The 24,937-nt window shown below is 44.3% G+C and overlaps 3 protein-coding genes across 5 annotated transcripts; 2 read left to right on the top strand and 1 right to left on the bottom strand.

Annotated features, from left to right (window-relative positions):
- The first annotated feature begins 67 nt into the window (after positions 1–67).
- pxk (PX domain containing serine/threonine kinase) lies at positions 68–13,816 on the top strand. 3 transcript variants are annotated; one of them, XM_017429267.3, is made up of 19 exons: positions 68–317; positions 1,442–1,492; positions 2,019–2,066; positions 3,161–3,347; positions 3,923–4,000; positions 4,370–4,443; positions 4,587–4,661; positions 5,554–5,658; positions 6,019–6,120; positions 6,506–6,667; positions 6,750–6,867; positions 6,948–7,026; positions 7,111–7,159; positions 7,241–7,318; positions 7,909–7,995; positions 8,084–8,144; positions 8,726–8,785; positions 9,848–9,876; positions 11,732–11,844. In XM_017429267.3, the coding sequence occupies exons 1-18, from the start codon at positions 213–215 to the stop codon at positions 9,862–9,864; spliced, it is 1,536 nt and encodes a 511-aa protein (XP_017284756.1). In that variant the 5' UTR covers positions 68–212; the 3' UTR covers positions 9,865–9,876; positions 11,732–11,844. The 3 variants fall into 3 exon arrangements, with proteins under 3 accessions (XP_017284756.1, XP_017284755.1, XP_037830987.1); XM_017429266.3 differs by lacking the exon at positions 9,848–9,876 and having other exon boundaries at positions 11,732–13,816; XM_037975059.1 differs by lacking the exon at positions 11,732–11,844 and having other exon boundaries at positions 9,848–11,282.
- An 824-nt stretch (positions 13,817–14,640) lies between these two features.
- pdhb (pyruvate dehydrogenase E1 subunit beta) lies at positions 14,641–18,536 on the top strand. The gene is made up of 11 exons (XM_017429207.3): positions 14,641–14,760; positions 14,848–14,907; positions 15,600–15,707; positions 16,104–16,166; positions 16,241–16,276; positions 16,363–16,553; positions 16,795–16,889; positions 17,050–17,160; positions 17,255–17,346; positions 17,437–17,578; positions 17,808–18,536. The coding sequence occupies exons 1-11, from the start codon at positions 14,722–14,724 to the stop codon at positions 17,951–17,953; spliced, it is 1,083 nt and encodes a 360-aa protein (XP_017284696.1). The 5' UTR covers positions 14,641–14,721; the 3' UTR covers positions 17,954–18,536.
- On the bottom strand, positions 18,376–22,201 carry LOC112450997. Its single transcript, XM_025008836.2, has 5 exons — positions 21,451–22,201; positions 20,642–20,797; positions 20,383–20,561; positions 20,057–20,297; positions 18,376–19,601 (listed from the first exon to the last, which is right to left on the bottom strand). Exons 1-5 carry the CDS (start codon positions 21,964–21,966, stop codon positions 19,179–19,181), a joined length of 1,515 nt encoding a protein of 504 aa, XP_024864604.1. The 5' UTR covers positions 21,967–22,201; the 3' UTR covers positions 18,376–19,178.
- Positions 22,202–24,937: the final 2,736 nt, after the last annotated feature.

Genomic DNA, 24,937 nt, shown 5'->3' with positions numbered 1-24,937 from the left:
CAGCTGATTTTAGCTCCTCCTCCTCCGGACCAGCAGGGGGCGCTGGCGGCCCGTCACGTGACTTCCTCACACCTGATTATTGATAAATCAGCGCTTCCAGGTTTCGGGCTAACAGCTTAGCTAGTCGGTCCTGGTTCTGTCGGAGCTCCTGCCCGGTCCCGTCCCCGGTTCGGGGCCACAGTGTGTCCGGTTTCCAGCGCCCGTCCTCCGGGATGTCCTTCCTGGAGAAGCCGCCGGTCCCCGGCCGGCAGCCGCCGGACGAGACGGTTCCGCTGACGGCGGTGATCGAAGCCAGCCAGAACCTGCAGTCCCACACGGTGAGTTTGGACCGGAGCCGACCTGTAGACGGCTCGGTTCGGTCAGAAACGCGTCTTGGGGCTGGAAGTCTCCGAAACGTTGAGGAAATATTTTTATAAAAGTGACGTTTTAAGTAAACGCCTGCGCGGTGTGTTGATTATCGGACAGGGCTTCGTGTCTGCTCCTGATTCTCGTCAGTTTCATGGGTTTGTTTATTTGTTTGTTTGTTTATTTTCCTGATCTGTCAGCGGTTAAAAATCATCCAAACGGAACCATAAAAACTCTTTATAACGAGCGGGGTGCCACCAAACGGACGGGGTGGTCCCTTTATCGGACAGTCGACTGCAGCTGCCCCTGATTGAGCAACTTCCTGGAGCCTTTTCTGCTGAAATTAAGAGTTTTTGTAAAGAAGCAGAAACTCTAATTAAAACTTAAAACCTCCACAGAAAGGCCCGAGAAACTGGGTCCGTGTGGCATGAAGACTGAGGTCACAGGTTCGGTTCTGCTTCAAACTTCCGCGTCTTGTTTATTTTAATAAAAACTCCATTTAATGAGATCTGAATGTAAAAACCTGTTAATGTGAAGCTTTAATGGGTGGAAACGACAGAGATTCATGTTATAACGGGAATAAACCGGGATCAGAGTGAAAATAAATAAATAAATAAACAAACAACAAACAAAAACATTACCTGTCCGATAATGGGCGCATGTAACGCTGAGGCTCAGCTGATCTAAAATAAAGAATTAAATAAAAATAAAATCCTTCATTGATACACTGGATTTAATTATTACACCTATCTAAATGTGTATTTCTGTATTCTTTTATCTCCCTGTAAATATAAACAACTTTCTGTTAATGTGGGGAAACTATTTCTGTCAGAATTTCCACATTTTGTTTAAAGAAAAGTCTGTTTATTTAATTTAATTTAATTTTTTTGGTCCTTCCTGTATCGTTTTCTTGTCTGTAAATCTCTCGGTCAGCCGGTTGTTTGACCCTAAACTCACCACCGACTCCTCATGTGCTGCTAATATTGAAACTGAGAGAATTTAAGGTTGCTTAAGTTTGTAATATTTGGATTTACCTGAAATATTTTTCGTTTTGTCTCGTGTTTTTTAACCTGGTGCTTTTGTGTCTGTGTCTCAGGAGTACATCATTAAGGTCCAGAGGGGCGTGTCTTCAGACAACACCTGGCAGGTAAATTCACCTGAAGCTTCAGATGGGCTCAATATGTAGCTGATTCAGGATTATCAGCTTTTAATAAAAGTTTACAAACAATCAGAGATTTAAGCCGTAATTCAGTTTTTGTTTTGCTGATTTTCATTTATTTTAGATCCGATTTAAAATGTTTCTGTAAACCAGAAACTCTCCTGAGGTTTCAGTTTGGTAGTTTTACTCTTAATAACGGTAAAAGGTTAAAAGGACATGCCGTAGCGTCGCACACACCGGTTTCATAACTTACAACAGAAGTGGTCGTTTTTCAAAATAAAATACCCCGCAGATTTGTTCCTGTAAAACATTTGTCCCAGAACTGAGTGAGAAGCCTGTCAGCATTTTGAGTTAATTTTAATTAAAGTTAGATTTCTGTGATGTCGTATAAAAACAGTGTGTGTACATCTGTATTTAATAAGAATTATTTTATATTAGGGTTATCGCCGCGCCACGACGGGGTTTAATCTAAACGTAGAAAAGTGTTTGACATTAACGGGCGTTTCTGTTGCAGGTGATTCGCCGCTACAGCGACTTCGACATCCTCAACAACAGCCTGATGGTGAGTTTAAAATCTCACAGCGATCGAAGGAAATAGAATAAACTTTTAAAAAATACAGCTGAGAATTAGTTTTAGCTCATTGTCTCAGAGTACAAACTTATTTCTGTGCCTAATGATTTATTTTATGTCCTGAACTTCAGACAGAGTTTTTATCCTCCGAGTTTCTTCACCTTCAGGACCTGAAGGATGTTTACGATGTTCAGTTTGACCCACAGGCGCCTCAGGTTTCGTCATTTCGGAGTTTCAGCTGAAACTTTCAGCTGTTTGGTAACAGAAGATGTGAACGTGTTTCTGGGGCGTTACGACACGTTTTAAAAGCTCCTTAATCTGAGCTCCGTGTGTTTAAAAGCTGCTGCTTTCGCTCGGTTTGAACAAGTCTTTGCTGCTGAATCATTCGTTTGTTTTTTTAAACGGTGGAACAGAAACGTCTATCTGCAGGTCAGACATCAGCTGAGTCACTTTTTATGGACATAAATCACAGAAAGAGTCTCTGAGGTGACAGTAAGGAATAATTAATTTATTATAAAACGAGCTTTAAGTTATTAATGGGATCTCAGCTGGACTCAGTTGTTGTTTCTTCATCTTTTCTGTTCATCTTCTCACCCAAACATTTTAAAACGTATCTCAGTTTTTTAAAAAACTGTTTATTTGAGGACAGGAAATGATGATTTTACATTTTAATAAAAAATAAATGGGTACAAAAAGACTCTGGAGAGTCGTTGATCCGGACTGGAGCGTTTTCTTTACATGAGAGCCGATCAGGAGTTTTCCAGCTGATTTAAATGAATCAAATCCACTCTGAAGGAAACTGTTTCGTCTCGCCTCATTCCTCCCCTCGGATCTAAATGTGTTAAAAAGTCTGGATGTTTTTAGGGATCTGCGTTGGTTCCAGGTTGTTCTGTTTGATTTTCGGACGCCGTGTCGGGCTGTCGGGACGCTTTCTGCTGAGCTCGTTTCCTGCTCGGAGATCTTGCTCTCCCTCCATCGTCCTCAGTCAGCAGAACGGAGTCCACGTTCGACTCGTCTCTGTTTGTAAATCTTATTGAGTTGGAGGGTTGAGGTTCAAGCCACGAATGATTTTCCTTTCTCCGCAGGTGTGTGGCATCAGCATCCCTCTTCCTCCGAAGAAGCTGATTGGAAACCTGGACAGAGCGTTCATCGCAGAGAGGCAGAAAGGCCTGCAGGCCTACCTGGACTCCATCACCCAGCATCCCCTCATTTCGACCTCTCTGATCGTCCAGAAGTTCCTCGACCCGAACAACTACTCAGCCAATTACACAGGTCTGTTCACACGGAAACGTTGAGAGACGGGAAAGTTATCTTCCCAAACGATGCTCGACTGTTTGTAGCGACAGAGCCCCTCGTCGTGTTGTCCTCAGGGCGGAGACGAGTGTCGGGAGGTTTGAGACAAAAGGAGACCTGCAGGACGGACAGGAAGGTTTAAGAGATGAGACGTGCTGTGATGTTCAGATTTTCACGGGGAGGACAGATGAGTCCATCAGGGGGACAGCTCAGGTGTAGAGACGAAGACACCGAGCTGGTTTAAAGGTGTCCAGGAGGGGGACGGTGGACGAATTGGACAAAGGATGGGGGAGGATCTGCAGGAGGGAAATGGTTCCTAAACTTTTCAGCTTCTGACTCTTAAAGTATCGTTTTGTGATCCAAATATCTCTGGTTTCTGAAAACCTAAAGAAACGAGAACTCAGCTCGAACTGCTTGCTTCCATTTCTGACCATCGCTTTTATGTTTCTGTAACAAGTAAAAAGAAAATAAGCAAACAGGAATTATTTTCCAGCTCATTCTGATTCCTGGAGATCGTCTCCGGCAGCCAGATGAATCCCTTCTGTTTCTTTCAGAAATCGCCCTGCAGCAGGTCTCCATGTTCTTCAGGTCCGACCCGAAGTGGGAGGTTCTGGAGCCGCTCAGAGACATTGGTTAGTCTTCACTGAGCTTTCAGACTACCCTCAGCTACTACCACTCCAAACCTGTGATAACTTCCTGTTTCTTTACCCTTCAGCCTTTCAGACGGCTCTTTTAGGCTTTCATGAATCTTTTTAACATTTTTTTAGCTAAGATTTTAAATCTGATGATTAATCAGGAAGTTCCAGCTCATATAAGCTCAGAGTTTTCAGATTTATATCTTTAATTTCCACATCTTTCCCACTGCAGGAAGATAAAATAAGATGATGTCTGTCATGTTTCATGTTTGAGCCGTGAGAATTAAAAACCCTGAACTGGAGCTTTAATTCTGGATGAAATCTGTTTTTATTTAATAATTATGTAATCCTGTCGTTGTTTTCCAGGTTGGAGGATCAGGAAGAAATATTTCCTGATTAAAAACAAAGAGCAGCCTAAAGAGCGACACGTCCTGAGCTGGGTGAGTTGAACGCTCGGTTCTCCTCCGGCGGCTCTTTTCCTGCCCGGAATGTCGGGATATTCCTGAAGTGGCTGCTCCCGTCGAATCTGTGAAACCTGAAACCGGGCCGAGCCGAGCGTCTGACTCTGTTTCTCTTGGCGTAGGTGGATCTGGGTCCTGATAAGTTCCTGTCCGACAAAGACCTGCAGTCCGCCATGAAGCTTCTCACCAACCTGTCCGTACGTTCGCATCCAAAACACCAACCCTCCCGGTCCTCTGAAGGTCAAAGGTCAAACAGGAGGGGGCAGATTTAGGTTCTGATTTCACACCAGATGACTCCGCCTGAAACTGACGGAACAGAAACATAAAGAAAAATAGTCAGAAGTCTCCTTTAATCCTTCTTCTTTTTGTCAGATTTAATCTTTAAACAAGCAGCAAAACTTCAAATGAAACATTCAGAAAGTCTGAAGATCGAGATCCTTTAAAGATTAAAATTAAAATTTCAAAGATTAAAAAAACCAAAACAGGAAATAAAAACGAGGACAGGATCGTTGGTTTCACTTTGTTTCTAAGAAGTCTTTAAAAATAAGGAGTTTACTTTTAGGTCTTTAAATAAAGTAGTTTCATTTCAAATTTCCTAAAACTAAACAAACAGCAGACTTCAGATTTATTACATGGGTAAACACTGTGCAAAAGTTTTAAACCAGCCTAATTTTGTTTCACTTTGCTTCTAAAATCTGACTTTTTAGAAGAAAAATGTAAAGAAATGAGGAATAACTCTATGTTTGCATATTAAAGTTTTTATCTAAATTATAAGTTACATGTTGTGAACTTCAGAGTTGAAATATCTGCTGTAATTTACTGTGAGATGGTCTCTGTGCAGCTGGTGAGCTTTAAGGTACTAAATAACACTATTATTCACTAAATAAACCTCATTAAAACCATGAAGTCAGAACCTTCTGCTGCACATTTACAGTTAATCTTTGTACTTCGGTACAAATCTGTCATTTTCAAACATGAAAGGTGGAAGAATAAAAATATAATCCAGTTTAACGTCATTTAGTTTGAGTTTCTGTAAAATTAAATGTCTAATCGTTTACCTTTTTTATATTTGGGTTATTTGTCTTCCAGACTCCGTATCTCTGTCCGTTGGTGTTCTCCAGCACCAGCGAGTCTTCGGCTCTTCTCATCCGACCGTTCAGCGAGAGCGGCTCTCTGAGAGACCAGATCTGTAAGGTTAGAGCTCCTGAAACCTGCCGACGGTTCAGCAAACCCTGAGCGTCCTGAAGGAGATCTGAAGGTTTGACAGAGGAGCTCAGGCTTGGTGGTTTATTAACCCAAAGTTTCTGCACCAGCCGAGTCCAGAAACTGTTGCTGCAGATCTGATGTTTGCCTGTTAAACTAATGTCCTGAAGCAGGAGATGAAGCTTTAACACTAATCTTTCAGGTTTAGTCCTGATTTTTAGTGCTTTCTGCACAAACAGAGGAGTAAATCTAACATGGAGTCTCTTAAGTGAAGTTTTAGCTGTCTGAGTTTAAAGTTTTACTGGTTCTGTTTTCTGTCAGCATCACTCTCTGTCCTCCTCTTCTTTTCAGGTGAAGCCCAGAGAAAATTACCTGAAGAAGTACTACAACCCGAAGAAAAGTCAGGGCCTGGAGCTGGAGCAGATCAAACTGTACGGCCGACAGATCCTGGAGGTAAAAACCGCAGCTCGACTCTCAGTTCGGGTTTGTTAATGAGGGAGAGGCCGTTTGGGCTTTTAAAGGACCGAACCTGTGAGGTTAAAGTTAAGAGATGAGCAGCAGCGTTTCAGACAAAGATGGAGGATCAGGGAGGCCTGAGGGACCTGACATGAAGCCGATTAAAAACACGGATTAGTTGTCTTACCTGTCTCTACGGAAACAAACTTTCATCCAGATTTATCCTCCGGATTGACGGACTCTGAGGTTGGTCTGAAGGTGATCTCAGGTTTCTTCTCATTGGATCTGAACAGATCTGAAGGAGCGAGGAGGCAGGTGCAGAGAAACGAAGCGCTCGGCCTCATGTGTGTGTGTGTGTGTGTGTGTGTGTGTGTGTGTGCAGGGCCTGAAGCTCCTCCATGACAGCGGCGTATTCTTCGGTCACCTGCATGCATCGAACGTCATCGTGGACGACGGGGTGTGTCGGCTGGTGGACGTAGAGAACGGCATGCTGGGAGTTCCCTCGTTCCTGCGCCCGGCGTTCTCCCAGCTGAGGAAGATCAACGTATGAACGGGATTAAAGGCTCGGGGAGAACGAATGGATTCACGTAAGGATGAATAACAGAAACAGTGTTTTCAATCTGCAGAGTACGGAGGGCATCGACGTCTTCTGCTTCGGACATTTATTATACGAGATGACGTACGGCCAGCCGCCGGGCTGCATTCCCATCGACCAGTTCCCCGCCGCCCCCTGCAGCTCCGTGGGTCTGTACCATCACACAAACACTCGTTTCAGATATAAAACCTGCTCCTCAACGCTGTGCTGATTGGATGTTTGTGTCCAGTGTTGGTGCTGCAGTCCGTCCTGTCCACAGAGGCCTGTAAGAGCGGCATGCCAACGGTGTCGGCGCTCATCCAGACTCCGTGAGTTCTTCTGCACGCTTTCAGGAAACACAAACTTCGTCCCGTTTGTTCGTTTGCCGAGTCGTCATGTTTTGTTCCCCGCAGGCTCTTCGGTGACGTCCACCTCAGACACTCAGAGAAGCTGCAGATCAAGGTGGGAGCAGCTGGTTCAAATGTTTAAAGTCCAAATGAAAGAAAGTGGGAGGAGTCTGAGCTTCTCCTCTTCCTCTGACAGGTTCCCAGCCGGTTGAAGGAGGCGCTGAAGTCGGCGAAGGGAAGTTTGGAAAAGAGGCTGCATGAAGAGCAGAGGATGGTCGGTCGGCTTCTCCAGTATTTTATTCTTGTAGCGTAAAGTTTCCTGATGAACGATCTGCTTTCATCCTGTGGAGGCTCCGTTTTCTCATTTTTATATTTAAAATATTTATTTGACTGTTGCTTTATTTTCCACTGTAATCTTAGAAAATCCGAGGTTATAAACAGTCAATATCTTACCTGTTGTAGCTCTTTGAACGAGCTCAAGAAAAACGGTTACATTTTTCTCCATTTCAAACACTAATTAATAAACTTTTACATCTGCATCAGATTTATTTCACATGAACATTTAGGTTAAACTCTGTGCCTCTGCTGCATTCAGGGACAGAACGGTTCTCAGTAACGAGGCGTTCGAACACTGTAAAAAAACACGTTTGTTAACAGAAGTCCTTCAGCTCTAAAATGTGACGGGGAAACAAACTGAACACACCATTATTTACAAGTGCGGACAGCAGCAGCAGCCGGCTGTAGCACTTCCAGTACAGCCCGGGCCACTCCAGCAGGAATCATCGTGGAACTGTCGGCAGCGCTTCAGACTAGCCTTTAGTCCGTCAGTCCTGTCAGAAAACGTCTGTTTTTGTCTGATTTCAGCTCCATCAGCACCGGCGGCTGACCCGAGCTCAGTCTCACTACGGCTCCGAGGAGGAGAGGAAGAGGAGGAAGATCCTGGCGAGGAAGGTCGGCAGCGCCAACGCAAACTTTTACCGCCGTGACGAACTTCACCTTTCGACCAAGTCCAACTGTGTCGATGTTTTTGTGTGTGCAGAAATCCAAACTGTCAGCTTATGAGAACGAAGAAGACGTGTCGGTCAGAAACAACAACTCGGGTGAGTCCAGCTGGCGAGCAAACAGGAAACAGACAGGAAACACACAGGAAGTAGCGTTTCTGTTTCCTTCCGGCGTGGAGCGGCGTCTTGAGTCGAACTGAAATGAATCCCGTCTCATAACTAAATGTTTAAACGAACGAGGCGGGCTCTAGGACCACGCAGCCCGTCAGTCAGCCTGCCTCTGCAGCTACGTGCTGAGAGGAAGAGTCTGACGCACTCTGACGCCAGCAGCGTTTTATTCACATTTAAACATTTTGTTTTTATTTAAGGCCTGAACTGTTTCTGTTTTGTTCTTGTTTTTTAAGGAATGCATTTTGATTTACGATGTTCAGTTTTTTATGGTTTCTCTCGTGTGTTTGACCACAACGTCTCTGATTTATGAGCCAATAAAAGACTGAAAATGTTTTCCAGCTCAGGAATCACTTTTTGTTTGGTTTTCTCTGCAGGAATTTGTTTTTTATTTTTATTTTTTCTGCAGCAGAAATGTTTGTGTTCTCTGGGAAATACTCCATGATCACATCAGATGTTTTTAAAGATTTAAATCTCCTGTTTTTAAATGATTGTAATTTTTCTCCTCGCAGGTTCTGGAGCCAGTTCACCTCCCACCTGTCCCTCCTCCCCCACTCCTCCATCCACGACAGGTACACCTGTTTGTCCACCTGTCTGTCTTCCTGTTTAGGTCTGTCTGTCTGGGGAGGCGTTGGACAGACCAGCGCCCCCCTGTGGTGAGAACCTGCATTTAGCTCTGCTCGGATCAATGACTCGTTGTGACTTTAAAGACTTGTCATTAACCAGACGTGTCTGTCTCTGTCTCACCTCTCCTGTCATCCTGTGGTTTTCAGACAGGTATTTTTCTCACCTGTGTTTTCGTTGAGTCTGTCTTCAGGTAGCAGAGGACAGGGTGGGAAACGCAGGACTTAAAATGGAGTCAGACTTTCCTGTAATCCTTTAAAGTCATAAAGGCTGGACAAGAACCTGATCCTAAACTTCTTGTCTTATTCGGCCATATTTGTTTACCTACTCAAACTACAGCCAGCCTGATGCAGGTGGATCTGTGAGTCGAGCTTCAACTGTGTTTTGTTTACATTGACTGCGTGCCCGCGTTTCAGAACTGTGTATAAATATATATATTAAACTACTGGAGTAAACTCTTTGAAGCTGCACCATTTGATGCAGTTCAGGATGAGCTTTGATTGGTCCTGATGAACAGGTCTCCAGACTCTCTGAAGACCTGGTGTCTCTGTGTGGTCTGCAGTCTGCCTGAAGGGACCGCTTTAAACGATTATAAGAAAGTCTGGATAATTGGAAGGAAAATATAAAGTGATCAGGGCTAGAACCGTGCTAGATCAGGGCTGGATAGGTGCTGGCTCAGGTCTGGATCTAGGCTGGATCCGGGCTAGTTCAGATCTAGATCAGGCCTGGATAGGTACTGGATCAGGGCTAAATCCAGTCAGGATCAGGACTCGATCCAGTCTACATCCTGTCTGGATCAGGACTGGATCAGGATTAAATCCAGACTGGTTCAGGTCTAGATCAGGGATAGATCAGGTCTGGATCCCTGTTAGTCTCCTCTTCCTCTCCCCCCTCTCCTCCTCCTCCTCCTCCTCCTCCTCCTGGTGGTTTGTGTCTAAATGCTGATTGGTCCAGTGAACGGTTAACGCTCGTCTCCCTGTTTCTCTTCTCTTTGTGCGTCTCCACCGTAGAGCATGCTCCATTCTGACCGTGTCTTTGGGTAAAGTAAACCAGTTATCACCTTGATGATGATGATGATGAAGGCCTCTGTTGGTTTTTAAAGGTGTCGTACATCCTGGTCACAAAACGATGTAGTGTTTAATGTTTAATCTTCACGGTGTTACAGAGCAGAAACCGTCTGGGTGCGTAAAATAAAAACTTTACAGACTTTAAAAGTACTAAAACACAGTAATTAGAGTACTTTATTTAAAAAGTACTTCTAACTGAAAGTAGTTCAGGAACACCCTGACAGAAACTCACTCATTATGAGTTTATTGACTGATTTATTTACAAATACTTGAATAATCCGAGCCCTTTAGGTGAAATGATAACCAGAATCGCCCCCGAACACCTCCAGCTACTTTCATGTTCCTTCAAAATAAAAGCCTGTTTCAGAAAAGGCTACAGTTCATCCGCAGGTTGTTTCTTTAATAATCCTGAGTTATTGGTGCAGGAAAAGCTCTTCAGAAAATAAGTCTCCAGTTTCTCTTTAATGAGGTCAGACTCGTCAAATTAAAAGCGCCTCTTGCTCCTGACAGGATGTACGCACGTCTTTCTAAAACCCTCACAATCTACAACGACTTCCTGCTTCCTGTTTTCATTGCAGATTGTGATTCTGTCTGTGGCTGCATGTCTGTTTGTTTGTTTGTTTGTTTGTTTGTTTGTTTGGGCGCAGAGTCACAGATGGTTTATTAGAACAGTTTTGCTTGTATCTGTATTTTTATTTGCACTTTTAGTTGTGTAATGTCTGTTTTTTTTATTTGCGCGTTTTTTTTTTTTCCCTGCAGCTGATGTTAAAACGACCGAGTTTAAAGCAAATTTAAAGAATTTGTTTTTCTTTGGTCTCATCTAATATTCAGATGATTCCGAATCCCGTTCAGTTTGTTTCTGAGTTTTAGTTTTTATGACCTCCAGCAGAGCATCAGAAACGGTTCTTCTTGTCCTTCAGCTGAACTAAATTAATTTGGGAGAAATTCTAACTTTCCACAGAAACTCAGAAGCCCACAGATCTTCTTTCTGAGATGTTGGGCTTTTATTTTGTCAGGAATAATTAGTTTGTTTCATTAAAAACCTGGGAAGTTTCCTGAGCTCATCTGAATATTAGATGAAAAATGTCTGAAGGTTCCTGCAGCTGAGAGACGTGATGAAGGTCAGTTTGTCCCTCACTCGTCCTGGAGAAAGTCCTCCTCCTGCCGTCTGTTTGGAAATAATTAAATCTTCATTCCCGTTTTATCTTTTCTCTGATGTGACATGAAAACAGAAATCTTTCCGCCGAGGATCAGTCCTGAACGGGAGTTTCTCCAGGTCTGGTGTCGTCCGTCAAACTGCTGGACGTTTGTTCATTACGTCACGATTCAGCTTCTATTTCCTGCTTCAAGTTATTTTATTTCAGTTTCAGCTGTAAAAGAAAAAAAAGTAAAAGTTTCATGTTTTTGTTTTTCACATCTAAATAAAACTTTTAAAACTAAAATCCTGTTGAGGTGTTTAACCTCAAGATGAAGGTGGATTTAGCTTAAATATTGGTTTTTATTGGTTCTTCTTGTGCTTTAGCTCCGCCTCCAAAAGCCCCTCCCAGTTCCTCTCTGCTGTGCTTTAGCCCCGCCTCCCAGGAGAGGCCCTCTGTTTAAAAACCTGGTTTAAAATCAAGATTTTGACCCAATTGTTGACTTTAATTAATTACAACAACAAAAAAAAAACTTCAATTTAAAAAATAAAGTTTTACACGGTTTTGTAATTTTAATCCCCTCCTGGTTAAATGTTCTGTAATCTAAGTAAACAAGAACAGCAGTTTTTGTTTTTATCTTTGTGAAACCACGAACCTTTCCTCACGCTCCTTCCTCTTTTCTCGTGTTCAGGATCGCACGCCACGCCTCCCCCTCCGCCTCCTCCCGCTCCTCCTCCTCCTCCTCCTCCGGCGCCGGACTCCTCCTCCTCCGGTCCTCCTGCGCCTCCATCCTCCTCCAGCGGAGCGGGGGGAGGCCGCGCCGCCTTGCTGAGCTCCATCCAGTCCTTCAGCAAAGGGAAGCTAAAGAAGGCCGACACGGTCGATCGCAGCAGATCCGCCGTCTGACGCGGAAACCGTCGCCGCGGCAACGCCCCCGCCATCTCTACACTGTGCTCCCTACCTCCCCGAGATGTGAAAACCAATCACTAACAAGAAGAAACCCAAGTACCTTTCTGCTTTTTTCCTCCTTTTAAACTTTTTAATCTGCTGCTGTGGTCGAGGAGACGAGGAGACGTCTCCGTCAGACGATCTTCAGTACCTGAGGGTAAAACTCTGAGCTTTTCTTCTGATGGACGGACCCGTCCAGGATCCAGGGCGTTCCTGGTTCTCGTCATCCTAAATGTCAGATTTACTTTTCAGCATGTCGACTCGCCCAGAAACAAAAAACCAATCCCCTCCAGCGAGTTTTTCCTTTCTGACTCTGAGTCGTTTCAGTTCCCTGAAACCAGAAATATGCAGAGGCGAAACCAAAATGAGCTTTTGTGTTTTTAAGAGGATCTGACTTGAATTAACTTGAGGCATTTGTTGTAGCATTTCAGAGCGTAAACCCCGACCCGTCGGCCCGAAGCTCGGTTCTCTTCCTGCGTTATGACTTTAACACGTTTACCAACATCCGATCTGTAAATAAAAGTTTGTTTGCACATAAAGAAACCTGAGTGGAAACCTTCACAAAGATGTTAATATATCCATACCCCCCCAAATTAGAATTTTATTAGATAAATAATAAATATAATATAAGATTAATCAGAGCTTCTTTAATCTCCTGATTTCGCCCTCAGCTGTGTCTGTCAGGCGTCGGTCGGCGCCGCAGCGTCTCCGGCGTGTTTTTCTGTCAGAAAGGAAACAAACTGAGCAGCTTCGGACTCGTTGTTTCCATCTTTACTGTCTCGTCGTCTCCAAGCTGTAATCTAAAAATAAAAAAATGTTTTGACTTTATTTACGATTTAAAAATGCTAACTGCTCCGTTTCTGGCTGCTGAAATCACAACTGAACTGATTAATTTCTGCTTTCCGTTAATATCATTTTAAAAATCTGTGGAAACTTTTTAAGTGCAAAAACGGCTCCAAAAATTAAAGAGTTGGCGTCTAAATTTCCTTTTTTATTACTGAAGAGTGACCAATATTCTTTTGTTTTCTTATTTCCAGGACTCTAAACGTGCACCTGAAGGTGGCGTTGTGTTTGATTATTTAACAGAAAGTTCCTTAGAAATAAAACCAGACAGAAAATCCTAAAAAGATGGCTGAAATAAAAGAACCTGCTTCCAAGTTCTGTTCAGGTTTTTTCAATAATTTGATATTTTATTGAATAAAACCTAACAGGAGCTCAGGTTTATCCAACAGCTGAGGAAAATTAATGATTTTTCATTATTTGTGCTTAAATTTCCTTTTCTTGTGCCATATGGATATCTGTGCCGATAGAAAGCTGAATGTCTTGTTTTTATGTTAATTACGTGACGATTCGATGCAAACAGGCTCTGAAGGCAACGAAGCTTCAGTGTTTTTCTTTATCTGAAGGAGAAATACTGACTTTCATGGAGAGTTTGATTAAATTTAAATTAAGTTTGCAGCTGTGAGCGATTATGAGAGCCGCTGAAGAGCACCTTGTTGTTAGTCGTCATTAAAAACCGGGTTTTAGAGTTTATAGTTTTATGAATCTGTCCTCCAGCGGAGGCGATGGTCCTCACATCCTGAATGAACTTTAAGTTTGATCAGAATGTTTTTGTGTGCAGCACTTTAAAGGGATGGAGGATCGGTCGGTGTGGAATTAAAAAAATAAAATAAAATTCGCTGCTGGGTAAAAACGCCTGCATCAAGTGAATAATCGTTTGGAAATGGAGTGAGGTTTCTGTTGCACATGCTTGTGACAATTGTACCTGAATGCATCATGTAATGGGAGAATTTTAAATGCTTAAATAAAAACAAATTTATTTACAATATTTACTGTCATGCTTGTTTTTAAATTAATGTCTTTGCTGATAACTGCTAGTTTTATGACTTGTTGGTTAAATGATGTAAAAATGGCACAAAGAAAAAGGATTTTAATGTCAACTAAATGCATAGTTAAATGTTGGGTGGAACTTCAAAACCTGAATCCATGCGGATGTCGTGGAAGCCATTTACATTTATTTTATACAGTCGTGTTTTAGAAGCTGCATCATTTATTAATTTAACAGGACACATGTCTTCATTATCAGGCTGGAAATTAAAATATTAAAATTTGTTTTGGCACAGTTAGACCTCCATAATACTGACAGCACAGCAATGTTTGTGTGTTACGTTTGAAAATCCAAATGTTTAAAAAAAAAAAATGAATGAAACAACTGGACCGTTTCGCTTCCATTTGTTTTAGGAAGTTAGAATTCTGAGTTTAAAGTTGAAGAAATTAGATAAAATGACCCCTGAAGTTAAAATTATGACTTGAAAAGTCAGTTATTTCCAACAAACTTAATATGGCTGCTTCACACAACAAATAAGCTATTATACTACACAAAAACTATGTTTCTGTTGGTTCATGTCTTATTAAATCCATCACACACATTGTTTTATATTACTTGGTACAGTGAGTCTTCTGTACCTTTTTTATTTTCACGGCACTGATCGTCCTCCATACTTTTATTTTCCCGGCACTGTTCGTCCTCTATACAGAACAGCTCGGATCGGTGTCCTTGGGTCTTTTTCCCACTCCTGACGTTTCTCCCGCCTCCGTTTCAGCTGAAACGCTCTGATTGGCTCGCTTTTCTGTCACATTCCGACCGGCGTGCGATCCGCTGCTCTGATTGGTTGAAATCGCCCTGAGCTCACCGGAAGCCCCGCCCTCTCTCCGTCAGAGGACAGGGTAAAGATGGCGACGTCCCTGAGGTGTTTTCTGCGTTCCGGAAAGGTAACAAACATTATAAATGTCTTTGTTTTTCCTTCGTGTTGTTCTCGATGCTAACCTCCGTCGGTAACCGGGGCTGTGTCTCCGCAGAAGGCCGTGTTGGTGGCGGGTCGGCGGGGCTTCCAGCGGAGCGCCCCGGCCGGTGTTCAGGTAAGTGTCCTCGGCTTCAAATCATCACAAAATGTCGTCTTAAAAACCTCCAGACAGCTGGAGTTTAATCAAATCCACTCAAACAACAAACCCCAACATAAACCATGTTTTAATAAGAGCTGTTTAACAAAAATCCTGAGGTGTTTTGGTCCAGACAGCAGCAGAACCGGGTCAGAATAAAAGTGCAATTATTCAACAAATAATCATAAAATTACACAATTAATACCACAAATGATCACAGGTTACAGCATGACAGAGAAAACACACAAAGAAAGTCTTAATGTGAGTTTATTTTACCTGCCTTAAAAAACTTTTATTAGAATAAGAATCTTATCTTCTGCTGTTTGCAGACTAAAACGTGTTTAACATCCATTTAACATCAATCCAATTATTGTTTTAATTACTTAAATAGGTCTGTGTAAATCCTTTTAAACTGTCAGGACATAATAAATTTATTATTAATAACCGTTACCAGCTGTTCTTCTGAGGTAACTACATATAAAACATTATGCTGTGTTGTTATTTAATAAACTCAAACTAATAAAAGTGTAGAAAGGTGAACCTTTAGGACCTCCATGGACATGAAGACGGACAGAATCAGCTGATCTACACAGACCTCCAGGTTATGACAGCATGAAGGTGATGAACGTGTGTTTTCTGAGGATGCAGTCGAGGTTCTCCGTGTTCCTCAGGTGACGGTTCGTGACGCCCTGAATCAGGCGATGGACGAGGAGCTGGAGCGCGACGAGCGCGTCTTCCTGATGGGCGAGGAGGTGGCTCAGTACGACGGCGCCTACAAGGTCAGAGGCCTGACAGCTTCCTGCTGCTTCAGCTGTTTACATGTCAAAACGTTCGGCTCATTCAGCTCTTTTTCTCTTCAAAATATTTATCTTTATTTGCAAATATTTCCCCCATTAAAACACATGAAAATCTCCTCCAAAAACAACATTATTAAAATCTGCTTCAGCTACTAAATCTGGTTTTTATGTTACTTTTAGCTGCTGTTCGGCTTCTTGTTTTTATTTTACTTAGCCTTTAGCTAGTGTTTTGTTACTTCTAGGGTGCCTTTTGCTACTGTTAGCTTTTTAGCATCATTTTCCCTCTTTTTTTGGTTTTTAGTTACTGTTTTGTTAGCTTTAGCTTCCTGCTAGCCTTTCATTAGCTTTAGCTTCCTGCTGTGGTGTGTGTGTCTGCAGGTGAGCAGAGGTCTGTGGAAGAAGTACGGAGACAAACGGGTCATCGACACGCCGATCTCAGAGGTGAGGCTTCTGAGCGCGCTCAGTGCGGCTGCTCTTTGATTAAAGCTAAAGAAATAAACGTCTCTCTGCTGCAGATGGGGTTCGCTGGCATCGCAGTGGGATCAGCCATGGTGAGTTCAGTAGAACTGTCTCTGTCAGGATTTTCATTTTGTTTGTTGGGTGATGATGGGTCCGTTTCTCCGTCTGGTCCCTCCAGGCCGGCCTGAGACCCATCTGTGAGTTCATGACCTTCAACTTCTCCATGCAAGCCATCGATCAGGTCATCAACTCCGCGGCCAAGACCTACTACATGTCTGCCGGGCTGCAGGCGGTCCCCATCGTCTTCAGAGGACCCAACGGAGCGTCGGCGGGCGTGGCCGCCCAGCACTCGCAGTGCTTCGCTGCCTGGTGCGTTCAGGGACGCCTCGCGCCCCGTAGATTTCGCTCAGACTAACAGGACTCAGGTTTAACCTTCAAAGCTGTCAAACGTCAACAAACCGTCCCGGAAGGTCGATGTTTGTGTTGGCATTTAAAGGATCAAAACGTCTCCAGGCTGTCGATAAAAACCACTTTAACACTTTACAGGAGAATCTGTCTGCTTGTTAGTTCTGTCGGTCCAATCGGGTCTCAGAGTCCCGTTTGTCTGCAGGTACGCCCACTGTCCAGGCCTGAAGGTCGTCAGTCCCTGGAACTCAGAAGATGCCAAAGGTCTCCTGAAATCAGCCATCAGAGATGATAATCCAGGTGAGACGCACTGAGCTGAAGCCAGAAGGAAAGAAAAGCAGGAAAAAATCAGAAACACAAAACCTGATGAATGTTTGTTCAGCTCTGCAGAAAGTAAAAATCTAAACCTGCTTAAAGCCTAAAAGGTGTGGGTGTGTGTCTGTGTGTGTGTGTGCTACAGTGGTGTTCCTGGAAAACGAGCTGATGTACGGCGTCCCCTTCGAGATGACAGAGGAGTCTCAGTCCAAAGACTTCACCGTTCCCATCGGGAAGGCCAAAATCGAGAGACCAGGTGAGTCTGACGTCTTTAAGCTCCTTCCTCCTGAACCGTCGTTTATTTAAAGGTCGGCGAAGGTCTGGTTCTAAACTCCTCCTCCTCTCTACAGGAAATCACATCACGTTGGTTTCTCACTCCCGGTTCGTCGGCCACTGCCTGGACGCCGCCGCCGTCCTCGCCAAAGAAGGGATCGAGTGTGAGGTAGAGGAAGACGCGGACTAACGGTCCAATCAGGTGTGCGTTCGCCTCGGCGGCACGTTAACCGGCTCCTCCCACATGTCTGCGTTTCAGGTGATCAACCTTCGAACCATCCGTCCGATGGACGTGGAGTCCATCGAGGCGAGCGTGATGAAGACCAACCACCTGGTGACGGTGGAGGGCGGCTGGCCGCAGTTTGGCGTCGGAGCGGAAATCTGCGCCAGAATCATGGAAGGTAACGGACTTGAACCTCCGGGTTTTTATTCACAGTAATCCAGTTTTCCTGCAGATATCAGACCTCAGTATCTATGAAACCGAGTTGGATTTTTGACTGATTAGCTGTGGCGACCATCTTGAATCAGGTTAACAGACACATGATCTCCTGCCTTTCGTGGCAGCTGGTGGATAAAGTCTGACACTCCGAATGAGGATCGCCTGTTATGGTTTCCTCTGTTTTTTTTAAGGCCCCGCCTTTAACTACCTGGACTCGCCGGTTACCAGGGTAACGGGCGTGGACATCCCCATGCCGTACGCCAAAACCCTGGAGGAGAACAGTCTCCCTCAGGTCAAAGACATCATCTTCTCCGTCAAGAAAACCCTGAACGTCTGAGACACCAGAGACTGCAACACGTTTCCTGTCTCCACTTCCTCCCTTTCACAATAAAAGCTGTTCCGTCTTCGTGTAGAAGTCCTCCGACAACAGAACTGCCAAACGAGCAAAACCAGACCTGCTTCATTTTTCTGTAAAGATTTAAGGTTTCTAATTTAATCCCTTTAACCTCCGAGCGTCTCCTCCGACTTTGTTCCTTATTTTTTAAAGCATCTCCAGCTCTGTTCAGTTATCTGCGACATCAGATCGGACTTCTCACCGAGTCGGCTCGTGCAGCAGCAGCGACGTGTTCAGAGTATTTATTGTGGGTGTTCCTGTTACAGAAATAAAAAGCCGTTAATCTCGTTCAGCCGCTTTTATTCTGTCTCAGTTTGAGGTTTTAGTTCCTCCAGGAGGGAAATTCAAAACGAGCAGAAACCAGGAAGAGTTTGAACAGTTTTAATGTCAAAAAGAGTCAAATAAAAACACAGGCGCTCCCTCTTTCAATAACAGAACTTTAACTTTGTTTTAAATGTTGTAAAAACGTCTGAATGTTTTCTCTGTAATCTGAACCAAAATCTCAGTAAACCCCTGAAATCCCATATCCCGGGCATCTTTTCTTCCATTCCTGCATGCAAACATTTCAGAGTCCTGCAGATCAAGCGTGGACGCCGTCTTCATGCTTATTTATTCAATTTATTGTTTCAAAACAAAACAAAAGTTTCTGCAGCGAAACGAAACAAACGATCTTCGGTCAAAAAGAACCCGAACGACCCGAGACTTCAAAATAAAAACAATCATGACTCAGAAAAGGAGGAAAACATTTGATATTTGTTTGTGAAAATCTGATCTACATCTCTGAATTATGAGAAATCTTTTATTTTGACGGAAACAGAAGTACCTGCATTAGTGAAGCCCTGATTAGATTTTAAAGATCCAGAAATGAAAATCTGATGAATGGAGCAGAGATTTCTGTCCTCTGAGTTCAGAACAAACAGTTCATCCATTCATTCGTTCATTTATTCATCCGTAAATCAAACCTTTTCAGAAGATTAATGTGATCTCTGCTGTTTTTCATCCTGAAGGATCACTTCTGTCAAAAGTGTCAAAATCCAGTTTCCTTCCAGTCGCCGACATTCTACAACTCCCAGAATGCCTTTGACCCCCAGAAGAGGGCGGGGCCTCTGTGCAGCTCTGGTTTGAGGAGGCAGGGCTTGGAGAGTTCAGAGGCGGAGCCTGCAGAGCGTTAAGGAGCTGATAGGTCGGATCGCCCCACCTCTGAGGTTCCCTTCAGCAGGCCGAGCCGGACCACCACCACCTTCCTCTTCTTCTGCTCCACCTCGTCTTCATCCTCATCCTCCTCTTCGTCCTCCTCCTCCCTCTTCCTCCGCTTCCCCCTCTCCTTCCTCTTCTCCTCCTTCCGCTGCTTCTTCGCCTTCTTCTTCCTCCTTTTCTTCTCTTCTTTTTCCATCAGAGCCGGATCTTCTTCCTCCTCCTGAAGCCCGTCTTGCACTTCTTCCTGCTCCATCTCCTCTTCCTCCACTCCCAGCATCAGTTCTTCCTCCTCGTCCTCGTCATCTTCCTCCTCCACCTCTTCGTCTTCCTCCTCCTCGTCTGTCATTTCATCTCCCATCTGCTCCTGTTTGATCAGCAGGCCCTGCTCTCCGTCCTGTTTTAAATTAAAGAGAAAAGAGGAAGATCAGCAGATCTGGAGCCTCTTCGTCTCTAAAACTAAATTTAATCATGTTGAAGAAATTTTATATTTTAAATTTTAAATCTAATACAATCTGGAGAAATTATTGTTTGAGCTGCAGGACGTTCAAGACTTTCAGTACAGATTGTTTTATGTAAACTGACTCCGACACATCAGGTTAAATTTAATCAGTTCTTGTTCTTTTCCACAAACAGAACTACACGTTTCTTTTTTAATTACTTATATTCTGCTTGTTTTTTTACATTTAACCTGGTTTCTTGTTAGTCGAGCTTCAAACCTTCAAGACCAAAGGCTTAGAAGTTACTTAACAAAATGTAAAACCCCGACGACGGCGCCCCCTATGGGTGGATGCAACCCCAGTTCCAACAAAACCTCTTTTCTCCGGTTTGGTGAGTAAAGACCCGACTCACAGCGTCTTTGCCGTTCCGCAGCCGGTGCAGCAGCAGCCGGACGGTGTCCTTGTTCTGACACAGCCCCATGGTGTTCAGCGTGTCGAGGGCGGAGCCAGAGCAGCCCTGCTGCCGGAGCTCCGCCCCCAGAGCGGCCTGCAGGAAGTTGTTCCTCCAGATGTTTCTGGTGAAGAGAGGGATGGAGAGCGCCACCACAGTGCGGCGCTCCAGCAGCGTGACAGCCTGCTCCTCCGTCAGCTGGCTGCCAAACAGAGGAGATGCCGATCAGACTCAGACCGGACCCACCCGCGACCTGCCCCAGGAGGACCGGACCGGTCCGGACTTACTGGCTGCTCTTGTAGAGGGCGTTGATGTCGGGAAACATGGAGCGCAGGCAGGTGACGACGAGTGGCGCTTTCTCCTGGGCCCAGTTCAGACATCGCCTCCAGGGGAAGGAGGACAGCGGCTTCCTGCCCGACACCTTCTGGTGGAAGGGGTTATCCGGCTGCCGCGACAGAGCCTTCATCTGCGCCGCCGCGACACGATGAGAACAACAACAAACACAAACACCTGAAGAAACAGCTCCATCCTGACAAACATCCTCACCTCGTTTTTCAGCTGTTTGCTCCAGAACTCCATCATGGGCTTCCGGGCGCCTTTGGATGACCAGAGCGTTTGGAAAGCAGCTTTGTAGCTTGACTTGCTGACCAGCAGCGCCGCTTTGCTCTTCTTCCCCATCCTCTGTGTCAGCTTATCTCTCACCTGGAAACACCGGCAGAAAACCTTCAGATGAGCTGAATCATCGACATAAAAGCTGTGAAATAAATCATAAAGAAGTGAAGTTAGCTCATTAGTTAACTCTGAGAGGGAAAAGTGTCATTTTATAACTGCATAATGTTGGTTTTCCTTAAATACAAAATAAGAGCTTTTACAGATGAAGAGCATCATTAAGAGTCTGCCACAAAAACATGAAAATGCAGACATTAGTTTTAAACATCTGTTGGGTTTTATAAACTTTAATGCACTGAAATGGAGTTTCTTTAAGGAATGTGAAAAAATAGATTTAACAGATGAACAACATAAAAGTTTGTCTTTTAAGACTTTAAGATGAAACTTTCTGCTTCATTTATCTCTTAAGAGAAACTTTTTATGAACTTTTAACACTTTAAAAATACAGTTTCACAACAGAAACTATATTTTTTATAAATATAGGAAATTATCTGGTATTATTTAGGAGCCAAAGAGGTTCACACACAAACCTTATTTAGGGGGAAAGTTTGATTAAAATGTTCATTTTAAAAACCCTGATCCTGGTCTCTTCCTGCACTTTATTTGTATTTATTTTATCTGCTTTCTGTTTTGCCGACCTAAGCTACCAGCCTGCTGGTTTTAGACCCGGTACCGGTCGTACGGACCTTTCTGGGGGTCGGAGGCTTCAGCCACAGGGACCTCTTCCCGCACAGTTTGCGCTTCCCCTTGGTCCGGATCACCTGGGCGCAGGTCTCACACAGGAACGACTTGTCGTTCACCTCAGAGTTCGGGAAGACCCAGTGCACGGTGTCCGGGGTGGTGAAGGTGTACACGGCCCTCCGGTTGAAGGACCGGCCCTGCCGCTGGAACAGCAGCCGGCAGCAGCAGCAGCTCTTGTCCTCCGGTCTCCGGCCGGGGTTCCGGGGACGCCGCGGCTGGCGGAGGCGACGCGGCGGCGGCGGCGGAGGCTCGTCGGGCTCCTCTATGACCCGAACCTCCACCTCCGCGCACACGGCCGGTTCCGGGAGCTGCAGCTCCTGCGGCTGAGGAGCGCAGAAGGTCGGTTCCGGTTCTGGTTCCGGTGCTGCAAGCGGACCGTCCGCGGCGTGCGCGTAGTCGTGCTCGTTCGATTCCGCCGCAGGTCCGGTTTCCTCTTCGTTCGCAGCGTTGCCGCTAGCCATGATGAAGGCAGGCGCTCCGGGTCCGAGCAGATTCTATCCAGGGTTCGGTTCGCGGAGCGGACAAACCGCGGCAACCCGGACTTCCAGGTCCGGGAACCGGAGGAAAACCGGCAGCAGAACTTTGTCGGAAAATGCAAAACGATGCAGCGAACATAAAAACGTGTTTGAAGCAGGGAAAATCAGTGGAACAGATGGAGAACACGGGAGAACTGGAACTAAAAGGAAGTAGAATCAAATAAACAAAACAGCTTCCGTGTTTTAGCGCCTCCTCCGGCTGCTGGTGGCGCCACCGCGCGATCGGAGGCCGGTACTGCACCGCCGGCCAAAACTCAAAAATCAACTTTCTGAGCTTTAAAAATAATAATCCGGATGGTTTAAATGTAAAATATGAACTGAAACATAAAATGCAGAGGGTAGTTTTAACCTGGGTTGTGAGTTATTTAAGGAACAGTTTGTAAAGTTAAAAAATATATTCTAAAATTAAGAAATGCAAAATTATTAATACATTTATATTTTTTTTGCCTACCCAGTGGAATGATCTTTAACTTTCCTATTTTTTATTCAAATATACAAATAATAAAATAAAAATTTAAAAATGACTTTGAAATTAAAAACCAGTTGTTGGAGTAATTAGGGTTAAAGTCCTAAAGTTGTGGGAAAAAGTGAGTTATTGTGTAGAAAGTTCAAACCACTCCTCTGTACTTTTCTTTATTTAAATCCCATGTTTGTATATTTCACGTTTTCAACTAATAGCTTTTGGGGAGTCAAATACTTGGTGGAAAATATATATATATTTATTTATTTGCCAAACTGTTATTTTAGTATAAATGGAAGAAAACGTGACATAAAAAAAGATATATTAAAAATGTATTTTTTTCACAATTTTGATATGTGTGGACACATTACGAGCCTATACCCTGAGTTTACGAGTTAAGAAACGTTTGTTTGTTTTACAGCTCTGAACAGAATGATATATATTTTCTATTTTTTTAATGCATGCTCTTGTTTTGTAGGGTTTTATTTTGACGAGTTTTGCCGGAAGTTCCGCCTTTCTCGTAATTAAAGGACGTAAACAAAGTAGACATTTGGAACTTTAACAGTCGGAGAAAAGGCAGCTTTTAGTTGTTATAATGCCGTTAAAGGTAGGATTAAAAACTGTTAAAATTCATAATAATTTATTATTTTACGGACGGTTAAAGTAATGCTAGCTACTGCTAATGTTTGTTTGTAAATAAATGTTTAATATCATCGACCTAAAATTAGAGAAACAGCAAGCTCAATTCGTGTCAGTAGCTACTGTAAAAATAAGAATCTAGAAGAGGTCTTTTACAGTTTCCTGGGGCTTTAATTAAATATATGACATGTTTTAGTAAAATGCCTTAAAGATCCAGAACAACAGATCATTTTTCAGATTTATCTCTGATTTATGTGGTCGGGGCATGGAGACTTCATCCCAGACCTCCCCCACCCCGGAGACCTCCTCCACTTTTAGTAGCATTTTCCTACATTTTGTTTTAAGTTACTCTTTTCACTGTTTTAGCTTATAATTAACTTTTTGTTACTTTTAGCTTATAGCTAGCCTTTCGTTAGATTTAGCTAAACAGTTATTAGCAGACAAATTGAGTTTGTTTTTTGCTGATTTTAGCTTCCGTTCCGATTTCAGCTGAGTCATTCAGCTCCCAGGATTCATTTCTTCAGGTTGTTTTAAATCTTTCTTCATTTTTAAGATTTCAGCAACGAGCTCCGCTCTTCGTCGTCGTCCTCCCTCCTCCTCCCTCCTCCTCCTCCTCCTCCTCCTCCTCCTCCTTCTCCTCCTCAGCAGCTGACAGATGTGCGGACACATCAGGGAGGCACAAATAACCAGCCGTGATTTGTCCGCCCAGTCTTCAGCTGGCAGCCCGTCTCCATGGCGACCGTCTCTGAAGTCGCTCTCCCTCTGGTTGCAGACGGAAACAGAGATCACCTCGAGGCTCTGAAACCACAGAGGAAGAAGACGAGGCGGCAGATGGAGGATGGAGACCTGGGTCACGTGGCGCATGTTTCTGCTTTATTACTCATGATGTCAGAGCAGAAAGCCCGCCAAAACATGGAGGAGTGGGCGGGGCTTACACCTGGAACCTGTTTTCTGTTTGTTTCCATCACAGAAACAGAACTCCAGGGCAGGAGAACTAATGCCACAATTAAAAAAAACACTTTCAGGACCGAAGGCGGGTTTATGGAGACCAGATGGACCAGGGGTCCACAAGCTGTGGCTCCTGGGCCACATGTGGGTCCTAGGAGCCCCTACAGAAGGGCAGTTTTTATAAGCCTGGTTAAATATGACTCTCCTGTGATCCGTTTTACTGTTGAGCTGAAAGTTTGTTAGCTTGTTGCCTATTTCTCGCCCACCTTTCATGGTGACAGGCGATCATGTAACTGCCCGTGTCTGCGTGTTTGTCTGTTAGCAAAATATCTCATGAACCAGTGGATGTATTTTTTACTGAAACGATCAGAAAGCAATCAGGGAAGGTTTAAATCAGTTCTGCCTGCTGCTCTGTTTCTGTCCAGATGGGGGAGCCAGTGAGTCGACGCTGCAGTGCTACCCCGACTCCATGCTGGGCGCCATGTTCAGAGGAGACCTCCCCATCGATAAAGACTCCTGCGGACCGCGACGGCCCACTGTTCTGGGGACAACTCTGAGACGCAGACACTGACCAACTTATCAGATATGTTTAGTTTCCATCACAGGCTGCGGCTGGACCAGGTTCTGCTGGGTCGGGTGTCACAGCTTGAATCAACCAAGCGACATACAGAACACTGTGGATCTCCTCAGTATGTGAGGGGTTAGGGCTTTTTGGCCCTGGGCTAGGGTTAGGGTCTGCTCAGGGTTTGAGGGGTTAGGGCTTTTTGGCCCTGGGCTAGGGTTAGGGTCTCCTCAGGATGTGAGTGGTCAGGGCTTTTTGGCCCTGGGCTAGGGTTAGGGTCTCCTCAG

The sequence above is a fragment of the Kryptolebias marmoratus genome, linkage group LG4, assembly GCF_001649575.2.
Source record: "Kryptolebias marmoratus isolate JLee-2015 linkage group LG4, ASM164957v2, whole genome shotgun sequence".
Taxonomy (NCBI): domain Eukaryota; kingdom Metazoa; phylum Chordata; class Actinopteri; order Cyprinodontiformes; family Rivulidae; genus Kryptolebias; species Kryptolebias marmoratus.
Note: the sequence above shows the minus strand (reverse complement) of the source record. Positions and strands in the feature narration are given on the sequence as shown.